The sequence below is a fragment of the Candoia aspera genome, chromosome 16 (assembly GCF_035149785.1).
Source record: "Candoia aspera isolate rCanAsp1 chromosome 16, rCanAsp1.hap2, whole genome shotgun sequence".
NCBI lineage: Eukaryota > Metazoa > Chordata > Lepidosauria > Squamata > Boidae > Candoia > Candoia aspera.
Window position 1 is genome coordinate 5,823,796 of NC_086168.1, and position 20,774 is coordinate 5,844,569.

The window sequence follows — 20,774 nt, forward strand, 5'->3', positions numbered from 1 at the left end:
TTCATGTAGGACACTAAGCCTTGGTTTGCTTAGCCATAGTTTGGGAAGCTACCATGACTCACCCTTTCTTTCTTTCTTTCTTTCTTTCTTTTTCTTTCTTTTTTTCAAATTTTGCTACCGCCCATCTCCCCCAAAAGAGGGACTCTGGGCAGTTTACAATAAAATTGTATACAGGTCATGGTGTATACAGTCTCTCTATTAAACCCTGGAAGGCACAGCAGGCTAAACTCAGATCGGTTGGTTTTTGTGGATCCGGCAAGCCATGGTTTATGGCTTAGCATCTTGAACAAACCAAGCCAACTGTGGCTTTGTCCAATTGATTTCCAGGAAAATCAAAGTCAATCAAAGATCAATATGATGCATGAACCATCTTTCAACTCCCCCAGAACATGGTGATGTGTTTATGACATAGGTGTTTAATAGTTAAAACTTTTAAAATATTTCCAGTATTTAAAGAAACCATCAAACTTGCCCATTTTGAAATACTTTTATACCTATGCCCACAAGTAAATTCATGATGTGGTTTATACATTTGTGTGTGTGTGTGTGTGTGTACACATTTTTATATATATATACACACACACACATTACATAGAGCATATATAATAGACATTTAATAGACACCTCTTAATGATGGGTATATGTGTATGCATGCACATACCTGTGCCTGCTTACTCACACGCACACGTGCATATCTAGTTAATAATGAGTGACATCAACACAGCGCTCCGGGAAAACCACGCGCCCCAAAGAGAGGACGTCTCCTTTAAAAGGCGGGGAGAGCGCCGCGCGCATGCGTCGGCCCGGCCGCCGCGGGAAGTCTGACCGGGCGAAGGAGGAGGAGAGGCCGCCCGGGTGGGGCGGGAGGTGGGGCCTGGGGCTTTGAGGTCATCAGACGCGGCCGCCGGCGGCTCGGTCACGTGGCGGCCGTCGCGCCGTCGCGCGCGAGGCCGGGCGGGCCCCTCCCCTCCGGGGGCGCGGAGGCGATGACGCGAGAGCGCGGCTCGCGCGCTGATTGGGCGGCGGCCGCCCGAGGGGGCCGGCGGCGCGGCAGTGCGTGCGGCCCCGCCCCCCGCCCGCCCCTCCTCCTCCCTCTCTCGCTCTCGCTCCGGGTGTGCGCGCGGCGGCGGCGGCGGCGGCGGCGGCGCGTGGCATCGGCGGCGTCTCCGTCCAGCGCGGCCTCCCCTCCTCCTCCTCCTCCTCTCCTCTCTCTTCTCCCCTCTTCCCTTCCTCCTCTCTCCGCCCAGGCCGGGGCCATGACCGACTTCAAGCTGGGCATCGTGAGGCTCGGCCGGGTGGCGGGCAAGGTGCGGGCCGCCCCTCCCCTTCCCCTCCGGCGCGCAGGGCAGGGCGCGGGCGAGGCCGGCCGAGGGCCTGAGGGTCCGGCGGCCGCCCTCAGCCGCTTCTCCGGTGGGCCGCCTAGCCCCCTTTCCGCTCGCGTGACGCGGGCTTGACGTCACACCGGGCCCCTCTGTGACGTCACCGCCCGCGTGTGGGTTCCGCGCCCCCTTCTCTCTTCAGGCCGGGGGGGGGTGCGATTCCTGTTTCCCACCCGCCCCCTGTGGGAGGGGAGGGGGCTCTTCCAAGAGGCAGACGCCCAGAGCCTTGGAGTGGGCGGGACTCCAACTCCCATCACTCCCCAGCAGCCTGGGAGGATGGGAACTGGAGTCCAGGATACGGAGAGGGTGTCCTGCGCCTGGGCAGGTTTCTTTGGAAGGCTTGGGTAACAAGTCATGGGGGAGTCTGGGGTTCAGTTGTGGTGTTAGCATTTGGAGGGTAGAGCTTTTTATGCTGGGGGTGGCGTTATCTGCCCTTTTGGGGTCCCCGGGTTGTTGGGTGCTCAGTGATGGGAATCCCCAACTGGGGACCTTGGAGAAGAGCTTCCTTAAGACACATGGTGCTGAAGTGGATGGGCACATAGTCTAAGGTAGCTTTTTGTGTTTGCTTGGGAGAAAATTAAGTTCTGTGTTGTCTTTATTAATTGTTGGTAGCCCATGCAGGGATTAATCTGGGGTAGCCAGGATGGCCTGCAAAAGTGTGTTCCAGTGTATTTGATGTTGCACTTTGTGTTAAGCCCAGGGAAGAGCTGAAATTGGGGAGGGAGGGGTTAACTAATATATTTCCCATATAGCCCAAAAGCTGTGTGGGTAATCTATCTCCCAGAAGAACAGTCTTGGAAGATGCTTTTTTTCCAAAGCATGTAGCTGCTGCTGCTGCTGCTCCTTGACTGAAAAAGAAAGAAAACATTTGATAGCCTTTATTCCCTGCACTTTCTTCCCTGCTTTAGGAAGACAAGAGCGGGGAGATGCCTCCATACCCTGTGTTTTGAATATATGGCTGGAAATGGTGCTGGTAGAAATAGTTCTTGGTTCATCTAGCAAAGCTTTTGAGATGATAGGATTGGGTGGAGACTCCCCAAAATGGTCCTTCTTTGAAGCACATTTCTGGTGATTGCCCACTGAAATATTTTAAAAGTCTTCTGCTTTCTTTTGTCTGGGTGGAGTGGCCTGTTGCCACAGAGAGTGTTCCCTCGAATTGTTTAGTGTGTTGCTGTCATTAAATGCAAAAGGCCCTGGTAAATTATGGCGGCGGCTTCTTACAGAATGTTTCATTTTGAATTATCTTTTTAATTGCAGACAAAATACACACTGATAGATGAGCAAGACATTCCACTTGTGGAGAGCTATTCCTTTGAGGTAAGGATTCAGGTCTTTGTCTCCCACTTTAATTCTCCAGTCTCCTCTTAGTCATTCTGAATTGGGAATAGGCTGTTTGCCCCCCTCCCCAGTGCTTCTTTTCTGAAGTCCTTGAGATTTCGGTTCCAATATTTCAAGCTTTTGTCTTCAGACCATTGTTTATGTTTAGTGGTTTAAAGGTGGAATGGGAACTCCTGGGGGGTTTCTGTGCCCACCTGTGTTTTTAAAGCTCCGCCAAAAAAATGTTAATTGTACGATGATGTGGCCTTGAGTTGCCACATCATTGTACTTTAGATGAATAATCAACACTGGTCTCTATACTTGTTCTCTCTTTTTTGAAGGCTTCCACTGCTGTTATTTTTAATTAAAAATTAATTGTATTAATTGACTTTATATTAGATTTTACTGTGTTAGTATTGTTAGTGGTCTTGGAAAGTTAGTGAAGAACCAGTTTGGTCTAGTGGTTAAGCCACCAAACTAGAAACCAGGAGTCTGTGAGTTCTAGTTCTGCCTGAGGCATGAAAGCAGGCTGGGCGACCGTGGGCCAGTCGCTCTCTCTCAGCCCAAGAGCCAATCAGGCATGGTATGAGAGTTCTAGTCCCGCCTTTGGCATGAAAGCCAGCTGGGTGACCTCAGGCCAGTCGCGCGCTCTCAGCCCAACTCACCTCACAGGGTTGTTGTTGTGGGGAAAATAGGAGGAGGAAGGAATATTAAGTATGTTCCTCACCTTGAGTTATTTATAAAAATAATAAAGGCGGGATAAAAAAAATCTAAAAAAAAGTTGATGGGCATTCAAGCGTTTGAAATACATAAACTGAATTGCTTTCCTTTTCTATCCAGGCTCGAATGGAAGTTGATGCTGATGGAAATGGTGCTAGAATTTTTGCTTTTGCATTTGACAAGAATCGAGGGAGGGGATTTGGACGTCTGTTGCATGAATTACTGTGGTAGGTGTTGTTGTGCGACAGAAACACAGCTACAGGTTTCCAAAGAAAAGTTTGTGTCAGGTGTCTTTAGAACTGGGCTTCTCTTCCAAGTTAAGAGAAGGAAACAATCTGTGTGAAATGTTCCTTCCTACTTTTCTGCTTAATGAGATTTGTGTGGGTTATATGTTCAGAAGCTGCAGGAACCAACAGCTTTCATATCCAAAGCTGTTTTCTTCTGTTATGCTAAAAAAGAAGTAGTCAAAAATGAATCTAGTTTTCTTCTCTTCTTGCTCTGTGCCGCTGTTACCTTTTTGAACTTTCGAACGGGTAAGAAATTTTGGACAAGGTGGTGATAAATTTACTTGTAAACTGCCTTGTCAAAATCATGTATAAGGGAGACTATAATTACACCATAAAATGACACACATACATGCATATATATTGCATAAAAGTAATTAAAAATTGGGAGAATGAATTAGAGCTTTGGGGGTAACCAAAAATATTCTATTTATCCAAAGTATGCTGCTTTGTGGAGGGTTTCCTCAGGGGAAAATGCATCTTCCTTAATCTTCACTTGTCCTTCGAGGAGTATGGGGTCTCCTTGGAGAAAGACAGATCCTGATATTAAGAGGGTTGGGTGGTCAGCTAGGAAAGGCAAACTGCCACCCATCTCTCCCTGAAGCCCTTTTTGCTGCTAAATGCGGAGAATTCTTGCTGTGGCTTCCTGGCACTTTCAGGTGGAGAAGCATGGTAATAGTAGGCCTGAAATTGGCTCAAAACACTTTAAAAAAGAAACTCGGTCTCCTCAAAACAAACAGAAAAAACGGAATCTCTGCTGTGTTCATTAACGGAATATGGTTCTAACTGGTTTGCATCTCCACAGCCCTGCCCACTGCAGCCCTGGGGCCTGCTAAAAACATTAGAAGGTGCCAGTCAGTAACTGTTTCATATGGTGCTTAGGTCTGAAGCCGGGCTTTATGAACTCAGAACCAGGGACTTAGGAAGGTCTTGCAAAGCTAGTCCGCTCTGCTCCAAAAAGCCTGTCCCACTTAGAAGCCTTGGCAGCTGCCTTTAGACTGCAAGTCCCTGGGTCTTTTCACAGCAGCCTGGATTTGCAAGGGTCTCCCAAACCCAGTTGGGGAGCATCATCACCCAATCTGCCTCAAACTGTAGGCTCTGTGTTACTTCTTGCAGGGAGAGACACCGGGGAGGTATTGCCCCAGGGTTCCAGGTGGTGCATTTGAATGCAGTGACGGTCGACAACCGCCTGGACAACCTGCGATTGGTGCCGTGGGGCTGGAGACCCAAAGCTGAAGAAATCTCTAGCAAGCAAAGGTAAATTCTCCATAAAGAGATGCAGAGAGAGGAGCAGCATGCAGAATCCAGAGTTCAAGAGCCCCAGGATTTACTGCTTTCCTTACCTCTTTGCTGCTTTAAGTTACTTGTATCTGGGAAACAGGAAACCTGTCCTGAGAATAGGTTCTTCCCCTCAGTCGTCAATGGGAAGAGAATTCCTTGCTGGGTCCGTAGCTACAGTAAATGGTTGTCTTTTTAATGTGCAGTGAAACAAATGCAACGAGGAAGTAGACGCTGTGAGGATTCCAGGAATGCTACTTTATTGTTGAAGGGGATAATAACAGAAGCTTGAAAGCCAGCCATAGGGTGTCTTTTCCTTCTCTTATACCAAACAGAATCAAGGCAGGGCAGTCTTGAGTTTCTTTCTCATGCATGCCCCACAGCTAGTTGGTCTTCCTCTGTTGATGGTTCCTCCCAAGGTTGTTGAAGAAAAGGAATCAAAATATTTTGCTCCTTATTTAGAGACAAAGCAATAATTACAAAGACGTTAATCAGAAAGCCTGTGGAGCCCACTGCTTTTTTGCAGAAAATAGAGCAGCAAATTTTCCTGGTTCCTTAGATATTATACAGTGAATGGGAAAAAGTCTGCAAGGCTAATATAGATATCAAGACCAGAAATTTCAACCCTGTTACAGCAAGAGCCACAGCAAATATGTGGGAACTAATTCCTGGGGTTTTTTTTTTTGTAATGCTTCCATCTCACTGCCTTCCTTCTGCAGGGGAATTCCAGTTGGGGTGGTGAAATAAAGGGTTGTTAAATGAGTCCCTCAGAAGAGTTGGTTTTTCCCTGTGACCCACGCAAAGGGCCTAAATCCTTAGCACTTCTGGGCGGTGCGAAAGGACAAATTTTATCTCAGTTCTTGTGGAAGAAATTCCTAACTGTTGTTGTTCTTGTCGAAGGGAACAAAGCTTATACTGGTTGGCGATACAGCAACTTCCCACGGATCCCATCGAGGAGCAGTTCCCTGTGCTGAATGTAACACGCTACTATAACGCTAACGGAGATGTGGTAGAAGAAGAGGAGAGTTCCTGCACATACTACGAGTGTCACTACCCCCCCTGCACGATGATTGAGAAACAGGTACGTGCGAAGCCAGAAGCCAGCAGCAGCTTCAGCCTCTTCAGTGCTTGTATGAGGCTTATTTTTTTAAAATGACGTGGCCATCAAATTTCAGACACTTTTCTTCCCCCACCTCCCTGGTTCATGAAATACAGCCGACTGTGCGTGAGAGTTTTGTTCAGGTGATTCTGCAGCCTGACCAAAAGAAGGAACTAAAATGTTGGTTGTCAGTGGTCCTAAGTTCATTTCCCGGAGCTGCTGTTTTCCTTGGTGTGGGTGGAACGTCAGGCGTTGGTTTAAACCCTGTTGAAAAAAACTACATGGAGGAGGAGGAGACGTAGAAATCCTCAGGAAGGGTGCTTCTGCCAAGAAGCACAGTCTGCATACTTGATTCTGAGGATAATTCTGGGTGTTCTTGCAGAAGGAAAGATGCTAATGAGCTTGCGGATATTGGAAAAATTAATGCTAGAGCATCTGCTTTGCAGGTGCAAAATCCCAGTTCAGTATTCAACAGCTGGACCGGCTCTTGAGAGCTGTGTCAGCCTTGCACCATCTCCATTGCTTCAAGGACCACGTCGGGTGTTGTGTGGCAAGGCAGGAGCTGAACTCCACGAGGGGGTTCAAGGGACTGAACCAGAGCCTTAATCATCTGCTAGGCCTCAGTCGCCTCCTTTGCCCCTCAGAGTGCCTCTGAAGCCAAAAAGGGCCCGACCTCTTTGGCTCTGAGGGCCAGAAAAGGAATATCAATGGCTCATGCATTCTCTACCTTAGGACAAATCATACCAAGACTTTGCTCTCCTCCTAAAGCCACAATTACAGGGAAGGAAATTAACAATGGATCCGACAAGGCTGACTCCAAATAATGTATTTATTTGAACAATGTATACACCTCCCCCCCCCCATTTCACAACAATGGGCGGTCTACAAAGATTACAAACCCAGCAGTTATAAATACTAGCCCATGATGCCCATGGTAAATCATAATACACCTCAGTTGTAAAATCACATTGGCAGCAGAGCCTGCCTACCATCCCCGGTCCGGATGCCTGGAGAAACTTTCTTTGATTCAGTGGGTTTACTCTGAATATTCCAGAATTATACGAAGAAGCTTTATAAAGGAATAATAATAATAATAATAATAATAAGCATGCAGTTGGTCAGGAATGAGGTGGGCTTTGTTGTGTCTTGTAAGCAAACTGTGTGTGGGAGTTGCAGGATACATTGCTGGCATTGCTTGATGGAAACCAAGGTGGACCTTGGGGATGGGTCTCTCTAGGGCAGCGTTTCTCAACCTGGGCGACTTCAAGATGTGTGGACTTCAACTCCCAGAATTCCCCAGCCAGCCTCCCAGAGTTCTGGGAGTTGAAGTTCACACATCTCGAAGTCGCCCAGGTTGAGAAACACTGCTCTAGGATCCACACAGAATTTCCCAGCCAACAAGGCTGGCTGGGGAATTCTGGGAGTTGAAGTCCACACCCTGTTGCCGCAGTTGAGAAAGACTGCTCTGGGGTGCCGGGAAGGGTGACTGATTTTTGTCCCGTGCTCCTCCCTCCAGTTACGCGAATTTAACATCTGTGGCCGATGCCAGGTTGCGCGGTACTGCGGTTCGCAGTGCCAGCAGAAAGATTGGCCAGCTCACAAGAAACACTGTCGAGAGAAGAAGCGAGTCGTCCAACAAGAACTGGGACCAGAGCGATGACCGGCCGGCCAAAGCCTTAGCTGCCGGGCCCCTTCCCCCGGAGGGCGGGGGGGGGGCTCCTGCTTTGCACAGACTGCTCACTTGAAGCCAGAGGCACTGACAACGAGGAGAGAAAAAAAGACCGAGACAGAAAGATGACTTACCACCCCCTGTGACGCTTGAGGAGAGGGAACTGGCCTTTCCCTCCTAGTGTTAGTCTCAAGCAAAAAAGAAAAAAAGACTACTGGGGAAGCTGTCCTGGCTGGAAGCTTCTTGTTATTTATATGTTAATATGTTTGTAAAGTTGTGTACAGGTTTCTCGTTTCGTTTTGGGGTTTTGTTTTGGGGGGTTTTGTTTTTTGTTTTGTTTTTTTTTGCGGGGGAGCGGTTTAGCAGTTCTCTTATATAGGACTCATTTACTGTAATGTTCGGGTGAGAACACATTGTGGGTTGAAATAACTGTCCTGTAGCGAAAGCTTTTTTCCCTCCCCCTGTGCTTGGAAGGAGGCCAGGGGACCTAGCGCAGACATCAGCAATTAATCTGAACAACTCTGCATGGAAGTTGTGTTTTCGAGTAAAGGATTGGAATGGATCGCTGGCACTTTTTTTTATTTTTAAACCGTTGGAGGCTGGTGGACCCACTTTCTGCTCATCTGGCCTGCTCCTTCCGGCTAACCTTTTTTGCATCTTGTTTACCCCCCGCCCCCGTATGGGATTGAGCTGATTCGGGGCTTGCCAACTTCCGCTTACATTTCTTCTCGGGCTGCAGGGCGCACGGGGACAATTCCTGAGCCGAAGCAGCTTCCGAATTCTCACAGTTTGGGGCCCTTGGGGAGGGTCAGAATCAGTGTGTAATCCTTACCGGGGGTTTCCCCCACTTGTTTTGCGCTTTGTGCTTTGTTTTCTAACCAATGAGCAATGATGCTCCTGGAAATGGATAATGTTGCCAAGACATTTAAGCAGCATAGACTACAGGAAGGGGCCAGGGAGGACCCCCTTCTCAAACCGTTGTCCCTGCAGCTCTGTTGGTGTCCCATGCTGAACCCCAAACCAGCCAGTCGTTTGTAGTGGTGTGGAAACTTGGCTTGTGTGGTGAGTCTGGGATTTTGTGTGTCACACAAACCCAGGAAAGTAGGATAATTAATGTACGCTACAGTTAAGTCCAGCAGAGGGAGGAGCATGATCCATCTGGTGATACTTGTGCAGCATCGTAAGGAGGAGAAAGGTAGAAAGTTCCCTTAATCCAAAAGATGAGGCAAATGGTGGGTGACCTTCCTGCTCCTTCATTGGTTGTGGTGGCCACAGGATCCATTGGTTCTGGCACCTCCAGTTATTACATGCCTGTTCTCAATAGCATGACCACCTCCTCTGCCATAAGACAGACAGACAACATTTCCCTGGACACACCATCTCTGTGCCAAATCGAGTCTTGGCAATTGAAACCTTTCCTGGCAGATGTCCCTGTAGCCACCAAAGCTTGAGCCTTATTATAAACAAATGTGTTTTTTTTAAAAAGCCCCCTTTATTGGCTGCCAAATCCTAATTTTTTAAAAAATATATATATGCATTTTTGCTATTTTTTTTCCTTCACTGATGCAGCATTCATAAGGGGGGGCAGAAAAATCTCCTTCCTGGATTCCTGCTGGTCTCCCTCTGATGGCCAATTTATGTGGCACACAACGTGAAAACGTAGCTTACCTTTTTGTGGCTTGGCTTCATGTGAACCAGCTGGCGTGGGTCACCAACTATATTATGGCTTAATATATTGTGTGAATTGTAACATCTTAAAAGACGATCACTTACTGTGTGAAGACAGCCTTCTATTTCCACTCAGAAGAAGGCTGACTTGGATAGTGGCCATGCCAGGAATCCTTGGAAAAAATAAGATTCCACCATTTCTATGCCACCCATTTGCTGGTAGAAGCAATTATTCAATTATCCCTAAATCTAGTTTTTTTTTTAAAAAAATTATTCAACTGCCCTGGGATGTGCAGCATATCTCAAGGTAGCGTTTTGCACATCTGCTTTGAGGACATCAAAGCCACCATTTCTTCAGGTGTGTTCAAGTAACAGGTGAACCCACCAGCAGTCCAAACTCTTGTTCTGAGCCCCTCGTTTCAGAACTTCGGCCTTTAAAGCCTTCTGGCATTTTTCTGTGCAGGAAAAAAAGCCTCCCTCCTTCAAACTGACCCTCTCCTGCCCTATAAGGCAGCGCAGCATCCTCCAGATGTTGGGCGTCCCATATCTTCCACCCCCAGCCTGTGGGGACCCCAAGTCGTGTGGGTTGCAGCATGAAACGGCTGGAGGGTGCCTGTCCCAGGGCTACGCGGCCCCCGGTATTGATTTTGCATTTCTCTAAAAGGACGCACCGTAGCGTAAGGGCGAGGAAGGGGCGGCCGGACAAAGGTTGGCGGACTACAACTCCCGGCAGCCTCCGCCAGCTTGCCCAACAGGCGGGAGCCGCTGGGACCCGTAGTCCTCCAAGCACCGCTGGTGGGCGCGCTGCCCCTGCCTCGGCGGCGCGCGGCGGGAGGGCGCAGGGCGGCTCGGCTGCCCCGGGGGGGGTCTCCAAGGGGCGGTGCCCCCGCCCCCCAAACCTGGCGGGGCCGTGGCCGCCGCACACCTGCCGGGGCACCTGCTGCGGCCAGGGAGCGCCGCGCAGCGGGGCTGCCGGGCGAGAAAGGCGGAGAGAGGAAGAGCCGCGCCCGCTCGCGCCGCCTCCCGCCTCGCCTCGCCCCCTTCCCCAGCCCGCACCGAGGAGAGGAAGCCCGGCCCGGCCCGGTAGGTGCTGCGCGGCCGGCCTCGCCTGCCCGTCGCCGCGCTCGGCGAGGGGCGCAGGGGCTTCCCGCGCGGGGCTGGGCTGCCGGGGCGGCGGCGCTTTAGGGAGTGGGGGGCTCGCCTTTGGCGCCCCCGTGCTCGGCGGGTCCCCGGCGGGATCAGGGGCGCCGTTTGGGTGGCCTTCCCGGAGCAGGAGGGCGGGAGGCTGCTGGCGCTGGATCAGCAGGGTGGACGTGAGCAGGTTTGCCTCTCCGGACCGAGACGGAGCGTGCGCGGGGCTGCCCTCGCTGGATCGCGGCTATTACAGTATGATTATTGTCATTATCACGACTATGCAGCGCATGAGGTCAGTGGGACGTTGCTATTATCAGGTCAAGGATATTAATTACGATTATTGCGGTATGCACAGCGTGAAATCGCAGCTGCCAGTTCTTCAGCTGGCGTTGGCCTTCGTTCGCGTTGAGTTCTGCCCAGGAACCTCGGATGTCGTAATGTGTAATGTCTGGGCATAGAGTACGTGCAGATCCAAGCAGTGTGGCCTTTTGGAATGGACGGATGGAAGTTTTGGCAGTGCGCAGATTTTCTAAGGGCCGTCCAAGGCTTTTTGGTATGGCACCCCGTGGGCCGCTAATCGCTGGGACCCCCACGGCCGGTTTATGTCATTATTATTATTATTGAGTGTGTGAAGTCAATGGGAGGTTGCTTTTATCGGATCAAGGATATTAATTATGATTATTACTATTTAGGTGGTCAGCGGGAGGTTGCTGTTATCAGGCCAAGGATAGTATTATTATTATTGCTATTATTTCCCTTCTGAAAAAGAAAGGGAGTGCAGGAGCTGCATGAGAGGTTACTCTCACTGGCTCAAGGATATTATTTTTGCTATTATTATAATTATTACTATTATTATTTCCTCCCTAAAAATGGAGTGCAGGAGCTCAGTGTGAGGTTGTTATTATTGGATCAAGGATATTACTACTATTACTATTAGTTATTATTTGCTTCCTAAAAAAATGGAGTGCAGGAACTGTGTGGGAGGTTGCTCCCATTGGATGAAGGCTATTATTATTATTATTGTTGTTATTATTATTATTATTATTATTATTATATTTTTATTTCCCATGCCTTTAGGATTTTTTAGATAATGTTGTGATCTGCCCAGAGAGGTCTGATTATTGAAGAGATTCCATATAATAATAGGAATCAGAATCAACCATAAACACTTTTTTCTCGTTCCTTCTCCTTCTCTCCCCAGCCCAGGATGAACGCGCACTGATATGGCTTTCAGGTGCAAGATACAAACTTTGCAGGTGGTTGATACTGAATATAGCGCGGACACGGTGGAATGGTGCCCTGTGGAAGGTTGGCACAACATCCTGGCATGTGGCACCTACCAGTTGAAGAAACTGGACTGCAAGGTGAGCTACAGCCTTTCCCTGGAGCTGGAGGAAACATATGGAGCTGTTTTGCACTTACGGTATTGTTTGAGGCAGAGATGACCAGGGATCTTCCTCTCGGTGAGAAGTGTGTTCCAGCAGGCAAGTGTGTCCTGCCTGTTGGAAGCGTGTTGAAGAAACCACCATCTTGCTCTTCCTTTGCTGTTTCCATCTTCCAGAAAAAGGGCAAGGTGTAGACTAGTTTGGCAGACAGACCCTTCAAGTGGGTGGCTGAAGTTGGCTAACGGCTTTTCCTTCTGCTTCCTGTGCAGCCTGGCCAGAGCTGTGGTGAGGACAGCGAACCTCACGTCCGTCTCGGACGTCTCTACGTCTACTCCTTTGAAGATCAAATTTTCACCCCACTGACAGAGATCCAGAGGCTGGAAATGGTGGCTATATTGGACATTAAATGGTTGGATGGATGCTTCTCCGTTGCATTTGCAAGTTTTTGCTTCATTGAGAAATTAGATAAGCTAGGGAAGGGTTATTTTCTCTGCGGGAAACATCTACCCATAGTACAGTAAGTTGGGGCTTTCAGATGGATGAGGTGTCAGATCTGAAGGCCTACCTCGGTGTGGTCTTTGTACCCCAAAAGGTGAAAGGCCAGCTGGGATTTTGACTTGCTCTTCCCTCTGTAAAATGGGTAGCATGCTTTTTCAATCTTTTCAGTCAGGGTCATAGTTACTGTACTCAGGGCCTGGGATGGGTCAAGCTGGAAACAAGATGTTCTTCCTTTCAAAAAGGCTGAGGGAGAGACATTAATTTTTCCCTCGGGGCCCTGCTGATGTGTTTCCCATCTCTTCCTCTTCAAGGTGCCACATTCCCATTGCAGGACATCCTGTTTTAGGCATTGCAAATGCCAAGGGAGTGGTGAAGCTTGCCCGCTTGATGGGAAGTGAGGTAGGTGTTTTGTGGGGAGATCCATAGACCACTTAAGCCCATTTTGTAGATGCTTGGGCTGGCTTTATCAGTGTGGTCTTTGCACTCTGGAAGGTGAAAGATCAGTTGGGATTCTTCCAATGTGGAGCCAATGAAACACTGTTTAAATGCAAAATAGTCAAAGAGAAGGGAATTGGGTGAGAGAGGCAAGGAAGAGATGGGTGCCTAAGAAGAGTTCATAAAAAAGACTAGTAGAGATTTGGACCGCCTTTGTACTTCAAAAATTCAAACAGGTATCAAGGGTGATGGGATGGACAATTGTGCGGGTCTTCTCACAAACAACACTTGTTCAGTGGAGCTTATTTTCTAGGAAGTTTGTCTAAGACTTGCTGTCTAAGAAAATATTCCCCTTTTGGCTGTGGTCACTGAAATTGGGCGTCCATGCTTTCTTGACCAAAGAAATCGCATCTACACAGTGATCTGGGCGGGCTTCATAACTGGTATTGGAGAAAGGTCTGCTTTGAGCTATCTGATCAGCCCCCTTTTTTCTTCAGTAGAAGAGCTGCAGACTTCAGCCGCTGTGCAGTGTTGACCTAGGAGATGAGTGCCTTGCTTTGTCGTTGGACTGGTCCACGGGACGAGAGCAGCAGTAAGCACTTGATGGTCCAGCAGGTGGAGATAAGCCAACCTAATCCAGCCAAATTGGCCGTTGCTCTTCCCAGCAACATGCGGAGAATTTGGAGCGTTGTCACTCCAGCTCATCTGCAGAGCATCAGGCTGGTGAAGGCCGGGGTATGGCAGTGGTGGCCAAGTCTACTTCGAGAGATCAATTAATACCTGGGTTCTCCACTGAACTGAATTTCCAGCTGTGCCATTTTGCTTGGCACCCCAGTCCAATGGAGAACTGTAGAAAACAGCACCCTAAGTGTTGGTGGCATGGGCTTCTCTTCTTCACGGTTTTGTGCACCATGATCTGTGCAATGGCCATCCATCCGATTGATGTGAACATTGGTTTTGCATTTGGTCTGGCCCCTGACAGAATGAAGAGTGCAAGGCATTGCAGCAAACTTTCCGGGAACAACTGTATTTATGAATTAGGAGCTTTCTCAAATGGGTCTTCTTGCTATTTCCTGACATTGTTGAGAAGCCTACAGGGGTCTCTTGAGGGAAGGGAGATGAAATGCACGGTTCTTCCCAAATCTCACTGTCACCTGGGCTCTCCTTCATGAGATACCTTCAAGCAGAGGTTGGACATTGAATTCGGATTCCTGCACTGGGCAGGGTGTTGCAAATGGCCCCTGCCAACCCTCTTGAGTTTCTGAGAAGATGGCTTGCTTGCACTGATTCCTGTCCAACATGGACCTCTTGAAGCTCTCCTTTCCTAGAAGCATCACAGCCCAACCCGCTCTGAGCTTTAAACTTTGCGTTCTTGCTTCTGACAGACGCTGAATAGTTGTAGACTTGGCAGGTTGTCTGACACAGGTCGTCTTTGTTTAGTGACTGCCTCATACAGCGGCCATTTGCAGTTATGACGGTGATGAAAAAGTAACTGTCTGACCAATCCTCGCATTATGACCTTTGCAAAGGAAAGCTGGAGTAAGATCGTAAGCACAGTTGTGGCTTCACTTAGCGACTGCTTTGCTTAATGACCGAGTTGCTGGTCCCAATTGTGGTCGCTAAACCAAGACTGATTGTGTTGATTCCTGCTTCTCTAGTAAACAAGTTGTCTTTTAAAAAAAAAATAACAACTATTTTACACCACTTCTGCAGCGGCCACCCCCTGCGACTGGTCAGCAGCGATTCCAAAGGGAGAGTGACTTTGCTGTCTGTGGATGAATCTGGTTCTTCAGTGCACATCTTGGAACAGTGGAAGGGACATGACTTTGAAGCCTGGGTTGCTGCGTTCAACTACTGGAATACACACATTGTGTACTCAGGTGTGCTTCTGCCCTTCGAGCAACTGCAAGAGTCTCTGGTAGGCTGGCACAAACGGAACGGGCCATGGATAGGTTGAACGGGAACCACTGTTTACTAACCAGAGTGACTAGGTTCAGAGCGATGTGTGAACCCAACTGTCCTGACTCCCAGGAAACACTCTGAGACAGGGAACTGTTCTCTAATGTTTTATTGCTCATACATAACAGTAATCCTAACAAACTGAAGAAGCGTGGGAAAAACCCAGCCATATAAACCCCAAAGGTTAAGGCAGTCCCGATCTGTGTCTCTTTGAATGGCTGCCCAATTCCTCAGTGCTACGCATGCGCTTGACAGCCTGGATGGGAGCCCCCTGCTCGCCATCCTTACTCATGACACCAGGGTCAGGACTGGCTTTGGAGACCTGGCTGTGTTCTGTCTTTGTGTATTTCTCATACTGCTTACAGTCTGTGATGGGAAAGTCTACCATTGGTGGCCAATTAATACCTCTGCAAGTCTGTTAATAGATGCCAGCCCTTCAAGGAAAGCAAATTAATGAACACTAGTACTACTCTTACAAAGTTACAATATTTTGCAAGTCTGAATGTGCTTCCCCTCTTCCCTCCCTCCATCTTCGTGAGAACTAGGGAGGGTTTTGTCTGAGACGCTTTCTCGGATTGCAGCTCTGCCCTGGACTCAGATTTCTCTTATCTGACTCTTGTCTTGGTTGCAGATATTCCTCCTGTTCCTCAAGGTTATTCATTTTGCTCATGACAGATAGATAGATTCTGTTACTGTAACTTTATAATGAAAGTAGCATTAGCATTCATAACTCTAGCATCCTAGTCTGGTCTACCTTGAAGGTCTGACTCGATAGATAGATTAGATAGATAGATAGATAGATAGATAGATAGATAGATAGATAGATGATAGATAGATAGATGATAGATAGATAGATGATAGATAGATAGATAGATAGATAGATAGATAGATAGATGATAGATAGATAGATAGATAGATAGATAGATAGATAGATAGATGAGTCAGACCTTCAAGGTAGACCAAACTAGGATGCCAGAGTTATGAATGCGAATGCTACTTTTATTATAAAGTTACAATATTTTGCAAGTCTGAATGCGCTTCCCCTCTTCCCTCCCTCCATCTTCATGAGAACTAGGGAGGGTTTTGTCTGAGACGCTTTCTCGGATTGCAGCTCTGCCCTGGACTCAGTTCTCTTTTATCTGACCCAAGTTTAGGCAGCCGCTCTTCCTCCTGTCCCTCCAGGCCATTCCTTCTTCCCATTATGGTAGGGAAGACAGAGGATGGATTGCTTCCCCCACTCTCCGGACCGTAATGTTACACGTGTGAAAACCTTCCCGTGGGCTAGCAGCGAAGCCTGCAGCTGCTAATCACGTCCTGCCGTTCAGAAAAAAAAATCTCCCACTTTTGCCTTCCTAAAGACAACTGAATCATGTCAGCAACCAACTTCCCTGGTCTTCTCTGCCCTGATCCCAGGTGGAGATGATTGCAAACTACAGGGCTGGGATACCCGGAGCAGCTCAAGACTTCCTCTCTTCACGAGCGAGCGGTAAGTAACAGAATCCCTGAAAAGAGCCTGCCGCTCCTCTCTTGTGCCCGTAAAGGGGTGGCCTGAGCAGCCTTCTTTTGATGTGGGTTCCATTCCAGGCACTCCATGGGAGTCTGCAGCATTCAAAGCCACCCGCTGCGGGAAAATCTGCTGGCTACCGGAAGGTGAGTCTCCGAAGCAGATGGGATTGCTTCCAGGAGTTACCTGCTCACTGGAGATTGATTTATTGATTTATCATATTTGTACTACCGCCTGGGCAGTCCACAGTAAAACAGCTTACAATTCAATAAAATCAGAACAATATCAATAAAGTATAAAATGTAATAAAATCCAAGTGATAGCCGATCTAATTCCACCCGAAGGGGACAGGACCGGTTCCGGCAGGACTAGGGAACCAACCAGCCCCAAGAATGGCTCTTCCTCTCCCCACTCCAAGCCTGGTGGCAAAACCAGGTCTTCAGCCATTTCCTGAAGTCCAGGAGGGAGGGGCCTAACCTCACTTCCGGGGGAAGGAAGTTCCAGAGGGCGGGAGCTGCTGCAGAGAAGGCCCGCCTCCTGGACCCCGCCAGATAGAATTCTCTTGCGGACGGGGTCCACAGCATGCCCCCTCTGCCTGACTGTGATATAGTGAGGAGCCTTGTAGAGGAGGAAAAAAATCAGCTATGAACATGTGAAAGCTCTGTGCCTTTGGGGAGGGAGGAGGAAGACTTCTAAGTGTGTTTCTGCAGCTACGATGAACACGTGCTTCTGTGGGACACCAGGAGGATGCAGCAGCCCTTGGCTGACACCCACGTGCAAGGTGGGGTCTGGCGGTTGAAATGGCATCCATCCCAGGAGTACTTACTGCTAGCTGCCTGCATGCACAGTGGCTTCGTAATCCTCAATTGCCAGAGCAGTTTAGGTGAGTGTTTTGGCGTTGGGAAGCGACCCACAGCTCGGCTTATTGGAGCTGTCACTAATTTCCAAATAGGTGGGTTTTAACTGGTCGATTTCCCCAGCCAGCAGGACTCTGGCTAAGAATTCTGGGAGTTGGGAGCACATGAGTAAGACAATGGCTGGGTTTCCACAGCATTCTCAATCGTTGTTAGCTTAACCGTTGTTTGGTAAATCACAATGGGCTTGGCTCACCCCACGCTCATCCCTAAGACACGGCTTATAGGCCGTGATGGTTTAGCTCTCACATCTCCAACTCCGGGGAAGAAATGGTTAAGCATTTCTCTCCCCCCACCCCCATTATTCCACTAAGGAATACCAGTATTTCCAGGTGTAACAACCGTTTTTTTTTTTCCATCTTAGCAGAGAACGAAGAGAAATGCACCATTCTTTCCTCTTACTCCTTGCACAATTCCTTGGCTTATGGCGCTGATTGGTCCAGGCTTCTCCCGAGCAACCCTTTGGAGATGCCTACGGCTATGCCGGTAATTCAGATGGATCAAAGAGCCAGGAGGGAGGATCTGAAAGTGCAGAACCTCAAGATCATTTATGAATCCCCCACGGCCACCTTCGACGTGCTGCTGGAAGAGGAGGATCCAACCCCTGCATCGCCATCCCAAGCTTCAGAAGGTACCTTGGACCTGCAGGGGCCTCCTGCTGATGGAAAAGCTGCAGATACCAAAGCAAATGATGATGTTCAGTCAGCCAAAGCCCAAAGGGAGACCAGCCTCCTAGCAACATGCTCTTTTTATGATAATGTTCTGCATGTTTGGAAGTGGGAGGTCAGCCAGAGTTCCTCTCTGGCCTAAACCCACAGTCGGTGTGGATGGAGGCCGCAGTGCACCTTGCCTTTTTTCTTTCTATCAGCAGGGGGAGAAACAGATGCTGAAACGATGACTTTCACAATGCCTTCTGTCTCCTATGTTACGTTTTATGTTACTGCTGGGGACCTCCAGTAGCTGAGTTTTGAATGCTCCACAGGCATTTCAGAGCTACGTTGCTGACTTGGTTCTTTTTTGCTTTATAATTTAAGGTATCACAAATTATGGCATTTTCATACAAACATGCTCATTGGCACTGTAAAGAAGATCTTTTGACTAAAATATATTTTCGATCTTTTTACAATAAAATGTAGCTTGTCTTATAAGATCCATGGTCCTTTTTATTTAACCAATTTTGGTGGAATATCAGAGTTACAAGTGTTGAAGGTCATACATGCTTGCCTCACAAACTACTTTGGGATGGGCCAATCTAATTTGTCGAATTAGAGGAGGAGGGTGTCTCTTTGTAGGTAACAAAGAATATATCCACTTACATCAAGCCAAGCTTAAATGTTTTGAGGGCAGGATATATTCTGGTCAAAGAACAAAAATATAGCATACAGTCCACAATGAATAATATCTTAAGGGTAGACTAACTATTGTAAAACTGGCCTCAGATGGTCATAATAGTTTCCAGTAAGAATTTCTAGAATTGCAACTTCTAAAGCATATCTGTGTAAGGGTTTGATAGTTTTAAACAATCGAATCATTAGAAGAAAGCATGTCTAAGAACAGACAAAGCCAAGTTTAAGAATGGCAGTTCTTTCCCCCCAAATATGAGAGCTCTTAACAACCATATGCCTGTTCCTTTTTTTTGCTTTTCATCACAAGGATCATTTTGTTGTTCCTGGAGATGTAAGAATGGCACAAATACCGAGAGAAAACAGGAGCCCCCTCAACTAAGTTTCAGTGCCCACGCCCCTTAAAACTGCACCACACACAACCCATCCTTTTTAGGAACCCACATTTTCCCACCCCTGCGAGGTCCCTTCCCAGGCATTTTTCTTTGAACAGATGCCACCAACAACTCCAGAGAGAAATGCATATTTTGAAGATATTGGGGGGCAGAAAGCCCAGTTTCAAAGCCAAAACATCAATGCTCCCCAGACAGGGAGGTGTAATATCTGCAACCTCTTTATTCTCCCCAAACCCCCAAAATGATCAATTGGAAGAGTCTTCTTTGGAGAGAGAGGGTCTTTTCCCCCTCCTCATTGAGATCCTGAGTTCGAAAGCCTTCAATAAACCCGCAATCCTGGCGGGCGATTTGTCCCCACTGGTGCGGGCGGGCTGTTTCTCCTCTTTTCCTTCCTTCCTCCCGCCGCCTGCTAGCGCACGAAGTTCTTGGGGAAGAGCTGGAACAGCTTGTGCTCCTGGCTGGGCTCGAAGCCGTATTTCTCCAGGGCGGCCGGGTCGAAGGTGCGGTCCTTGACGTCCTTCTCGATCAGCGGCGCGGCGGTCTGCTGGAAGAGGGCGCGGGCGCTGAGGGCCGGCTCGCTGCCCGCGGGCGCCCGGTAGGAGACGTAGGGCTTCAGCTTGAACCCGGTCAGGTCCGGCACCACCAGCACCGGCACCTGGTCGCGCACCAGGCGGAACTTGCGGCTGGCGGTGATGTGGCCGAAGACCTTGCAGCCGCGGCTCTTGAAGAAGGTCCTCGGGCCCCGCTTGCTCGTCCAGGCCGCCATGCGGTCGGCGCCGCGGACCAGGCCTCGCGTCACCTCGCCCAGGAGCCCCATGGCGAAGCTCGGCCGCCTCGGCCGCCCCAGCGCCGCCCCTCAACACCGCCGGCTGTGATTGGGCCTCTGCGGCGTGCCGCCAATCAGCGGCTCCCATACTCCACCCCTGCTTTGATAGGACAGATCTCGGACCAATCGGTTCTAAGAGGCGGGGCTATGACTGGGTCGATGATTGGCCAGGGCGGCGGAACCCTCTGCGTCCTGATTGGTTGCGGGCTTTCCGTTGGGTTTCCCCCGCTCGGCTTCGAGAAGCCGTGACCGTAGAGCTAGCAAAAAGTGAAGAACGGGGCAGCTGCCGCGGAGAAGGGTGGCCACTTGGTCCTCTGGAGCGCTAGCCCACCCCCATGCGGTGCCCCTATAATGGGACTGCAGGACTGCAGCGACCAGCCCACTGCTGGGTGTGGATTATGGGAGTCCTCGGCGCACTTAGAATGCTCCACGTTGGGAGGAGCAGCACAACAACCCGGCGAGGTCGACCAGCTCGGGCAATTTCCAGATGGTCCCAGGAATGACTAGGCGGGCTGGGGAATTCTGGGAATTCTGGGAATTGCCCCCCCCCCGCCTGGAGGTCGAGGAAACCAAGTGCCTGGTCTGCCTGCCCCATCAGTCTCATTAAGAGTATGATTCCTAGTCCCCTATTATTATGATTAATTAGAGCGTTGCCTATTTAGGAGCTGCTCCTGCCTGCCCCACCCGTCGCCCTCCAGGCTTGGACTACCACTCCCATCCTGGCCCGGGAGGATGGGCGCGGCGGCCCCACCTGGCGGAAGACGGCGCCCCAGGGCAGCCCCGACGGGCGGAAGTGACATAGAGGAGGAGCCCGCCCTCCCGGCCCGAAGGATGACCTCTGACCTGTGGCGGCGCCCTCCGCGGGGCAGCCGTTAGCAGCGCCGCCGCCGCCGCCTCCTTCCTTCCCCGCCATGGAGGACGGGAACGGCTCGTCCTCCGCCCGCCAGGTAGGTCGCCTCTCCCGCGC

General features: G+C 49.4%; 4 protein-coding genes across 6 annotated transcripts in view; 3 read left to right on the forward strand and 1 right to left on the reverse strand.

Moving 5' to 3' along the window:
- Positions 1-1,098: 1,098 nt before the first annotated feature.
- Positions 1,099-8,308, forward strand: ZMYND19 (zinc finger MYND-type containing 19). The gene is made up of 6 exons (XM_063316177.1): positions 1,099-1,307; positions 2,637-2,696; positions 3,537-3,643; positions 4,817-4,957; positions 5,879-6,059; positions 7,594-8,308. Exons 1-6 carry the CDS (start codon positions 1,257-1,259, stop codon positions 7,735-7,737), a joined length of 684 nt encoding a protein of 227 aa, XP_063172247.1. The 5' UTR covers positions 1,099-1,256; the 3' UTR covers positions 7,738-8,308.
- Positions 8,309-10,410: 2,102 nt separating this feature from the next.
- Positions 10,411-18,393, forward strand: DPH7 (diphthamide biosynthesis 7). 2 transcript variants are annotated; one of them, XM_063316006.1, is made up of 10 exons: positions 10,411-10,497; positions 11,755-11,912; positions 12,203-12,342; positions 12,743-12,830; positions 13,367-13,458; positions 14,580-14,746; positions 16,239-16,311; positions 16,410-16,475; positions 17,040-17,212; positions 17,608-18,393. In XM_063316006.1, exons 2-10 carry the CDS (start codon positions 11,772-11,774, stop codon positions 18,051-18,053), a joined length of 1,386 nt encoding a protein of 461 aa, XP_063172076.1. In that variant the 5' UTR covers positions 10,411-10,497; positions 11,755-11,771; the 3' UTR covers positions 18,054-18,393. The 2 variants fall into 2 exon arrangements, with proteins under 2 accessions (XP_063172076.1, XP_063172077.1); XM_063316007.1 differs by having other exon boundaries at positions 17,611-18,393.
- A 788-nt stretch (positions 18,394-19,181) lies between these two features.
- Positions 19,182-19,834, reverse strand: MRPL41 (mitochondrial ribosomal protein L41). Its single transcript, XM_063316008.1, has one exon. It carries the CDS (start codon positions 19,796-19,798, stop codon positions 19,391-19,393), a length of 408 nt encoding a protein of 135 aa, XP_063172078.1. The 5' UTR covers positions 19,799-19,834; the 3' UTR covers positions 19,182-19,390.
- Positions 19,835-20,631: 797 nt separating this feature from the next.
- PNPLA7 (patatin like phospholipase domain containing 7) overlaps positions 20,632-20,774 on the forward strand; it is a 72,992-nt gene continuing 72,849 nt past the window's right edge. For both annotated transcript variants that reach the window (XM_063316329.1, XM_063316330.1), the window contains exon 1: positions 20,632-20,754. In XM_063316329.1, coding sequence (XP_063172399.1) covers positions 20,719-20,754 — 36 coding nt within the window. In that variant the 5' untranslated portion in view covers positions 20,632-20,718. The remainder of the gene's footprint in view (positions 20,755-20,774) is intronic.

Coding starts and splice junctions, on each gene's coding strand:
- DPH7 (XM_063316006.1), top strand. CDS start 11,772: ATGGCTTTCAGGTGCAAGATACAAACTTTGCAGGTGGTTGATACTGAA. Junction 11,913..12,202: donor TGAAGAAACTGGACTGCAAG/GTGAGCTACAGC, acceptor CTTCCTGTGCAG/CCTGGCCAGAGCTGTGGTGA. Junction 12,343..12,742: donor GCTATATTGGACATTAAATG/GTTGGATGGATG, acceptor TTCCTCTTCAAG/GTGCCACATTCCCATTGCAG.
- MRPL41 (XM_063316008.1), bottom strand. CDS start 19,798: ATGGGGCTCCTGGGCGAGGTGACGCGAGGCCTGGTCCGCGGCGCCGAC.
- ZMYND19 (XM_063316177.1), top strand. CDS start 1,257: ATGACCGACTTCAAGCTGGGCATCGTGAGGCTCGGCCGGGTGGCGGGC. Junction 4,958..5,878: donor GAAATCTCTAGCAAGCAAAG/GTAAATTCTCCA, acceptor TTCTTGTCGAAG/GGAACAAAGCTTATACTGGT. Junction 6,060..7,593: donor GCACGATGATTGAGAAACAG/GTACGTGCGAAG, acceptor TCCTCCCTCCAG/TTACGCGAATTTAACATCTG.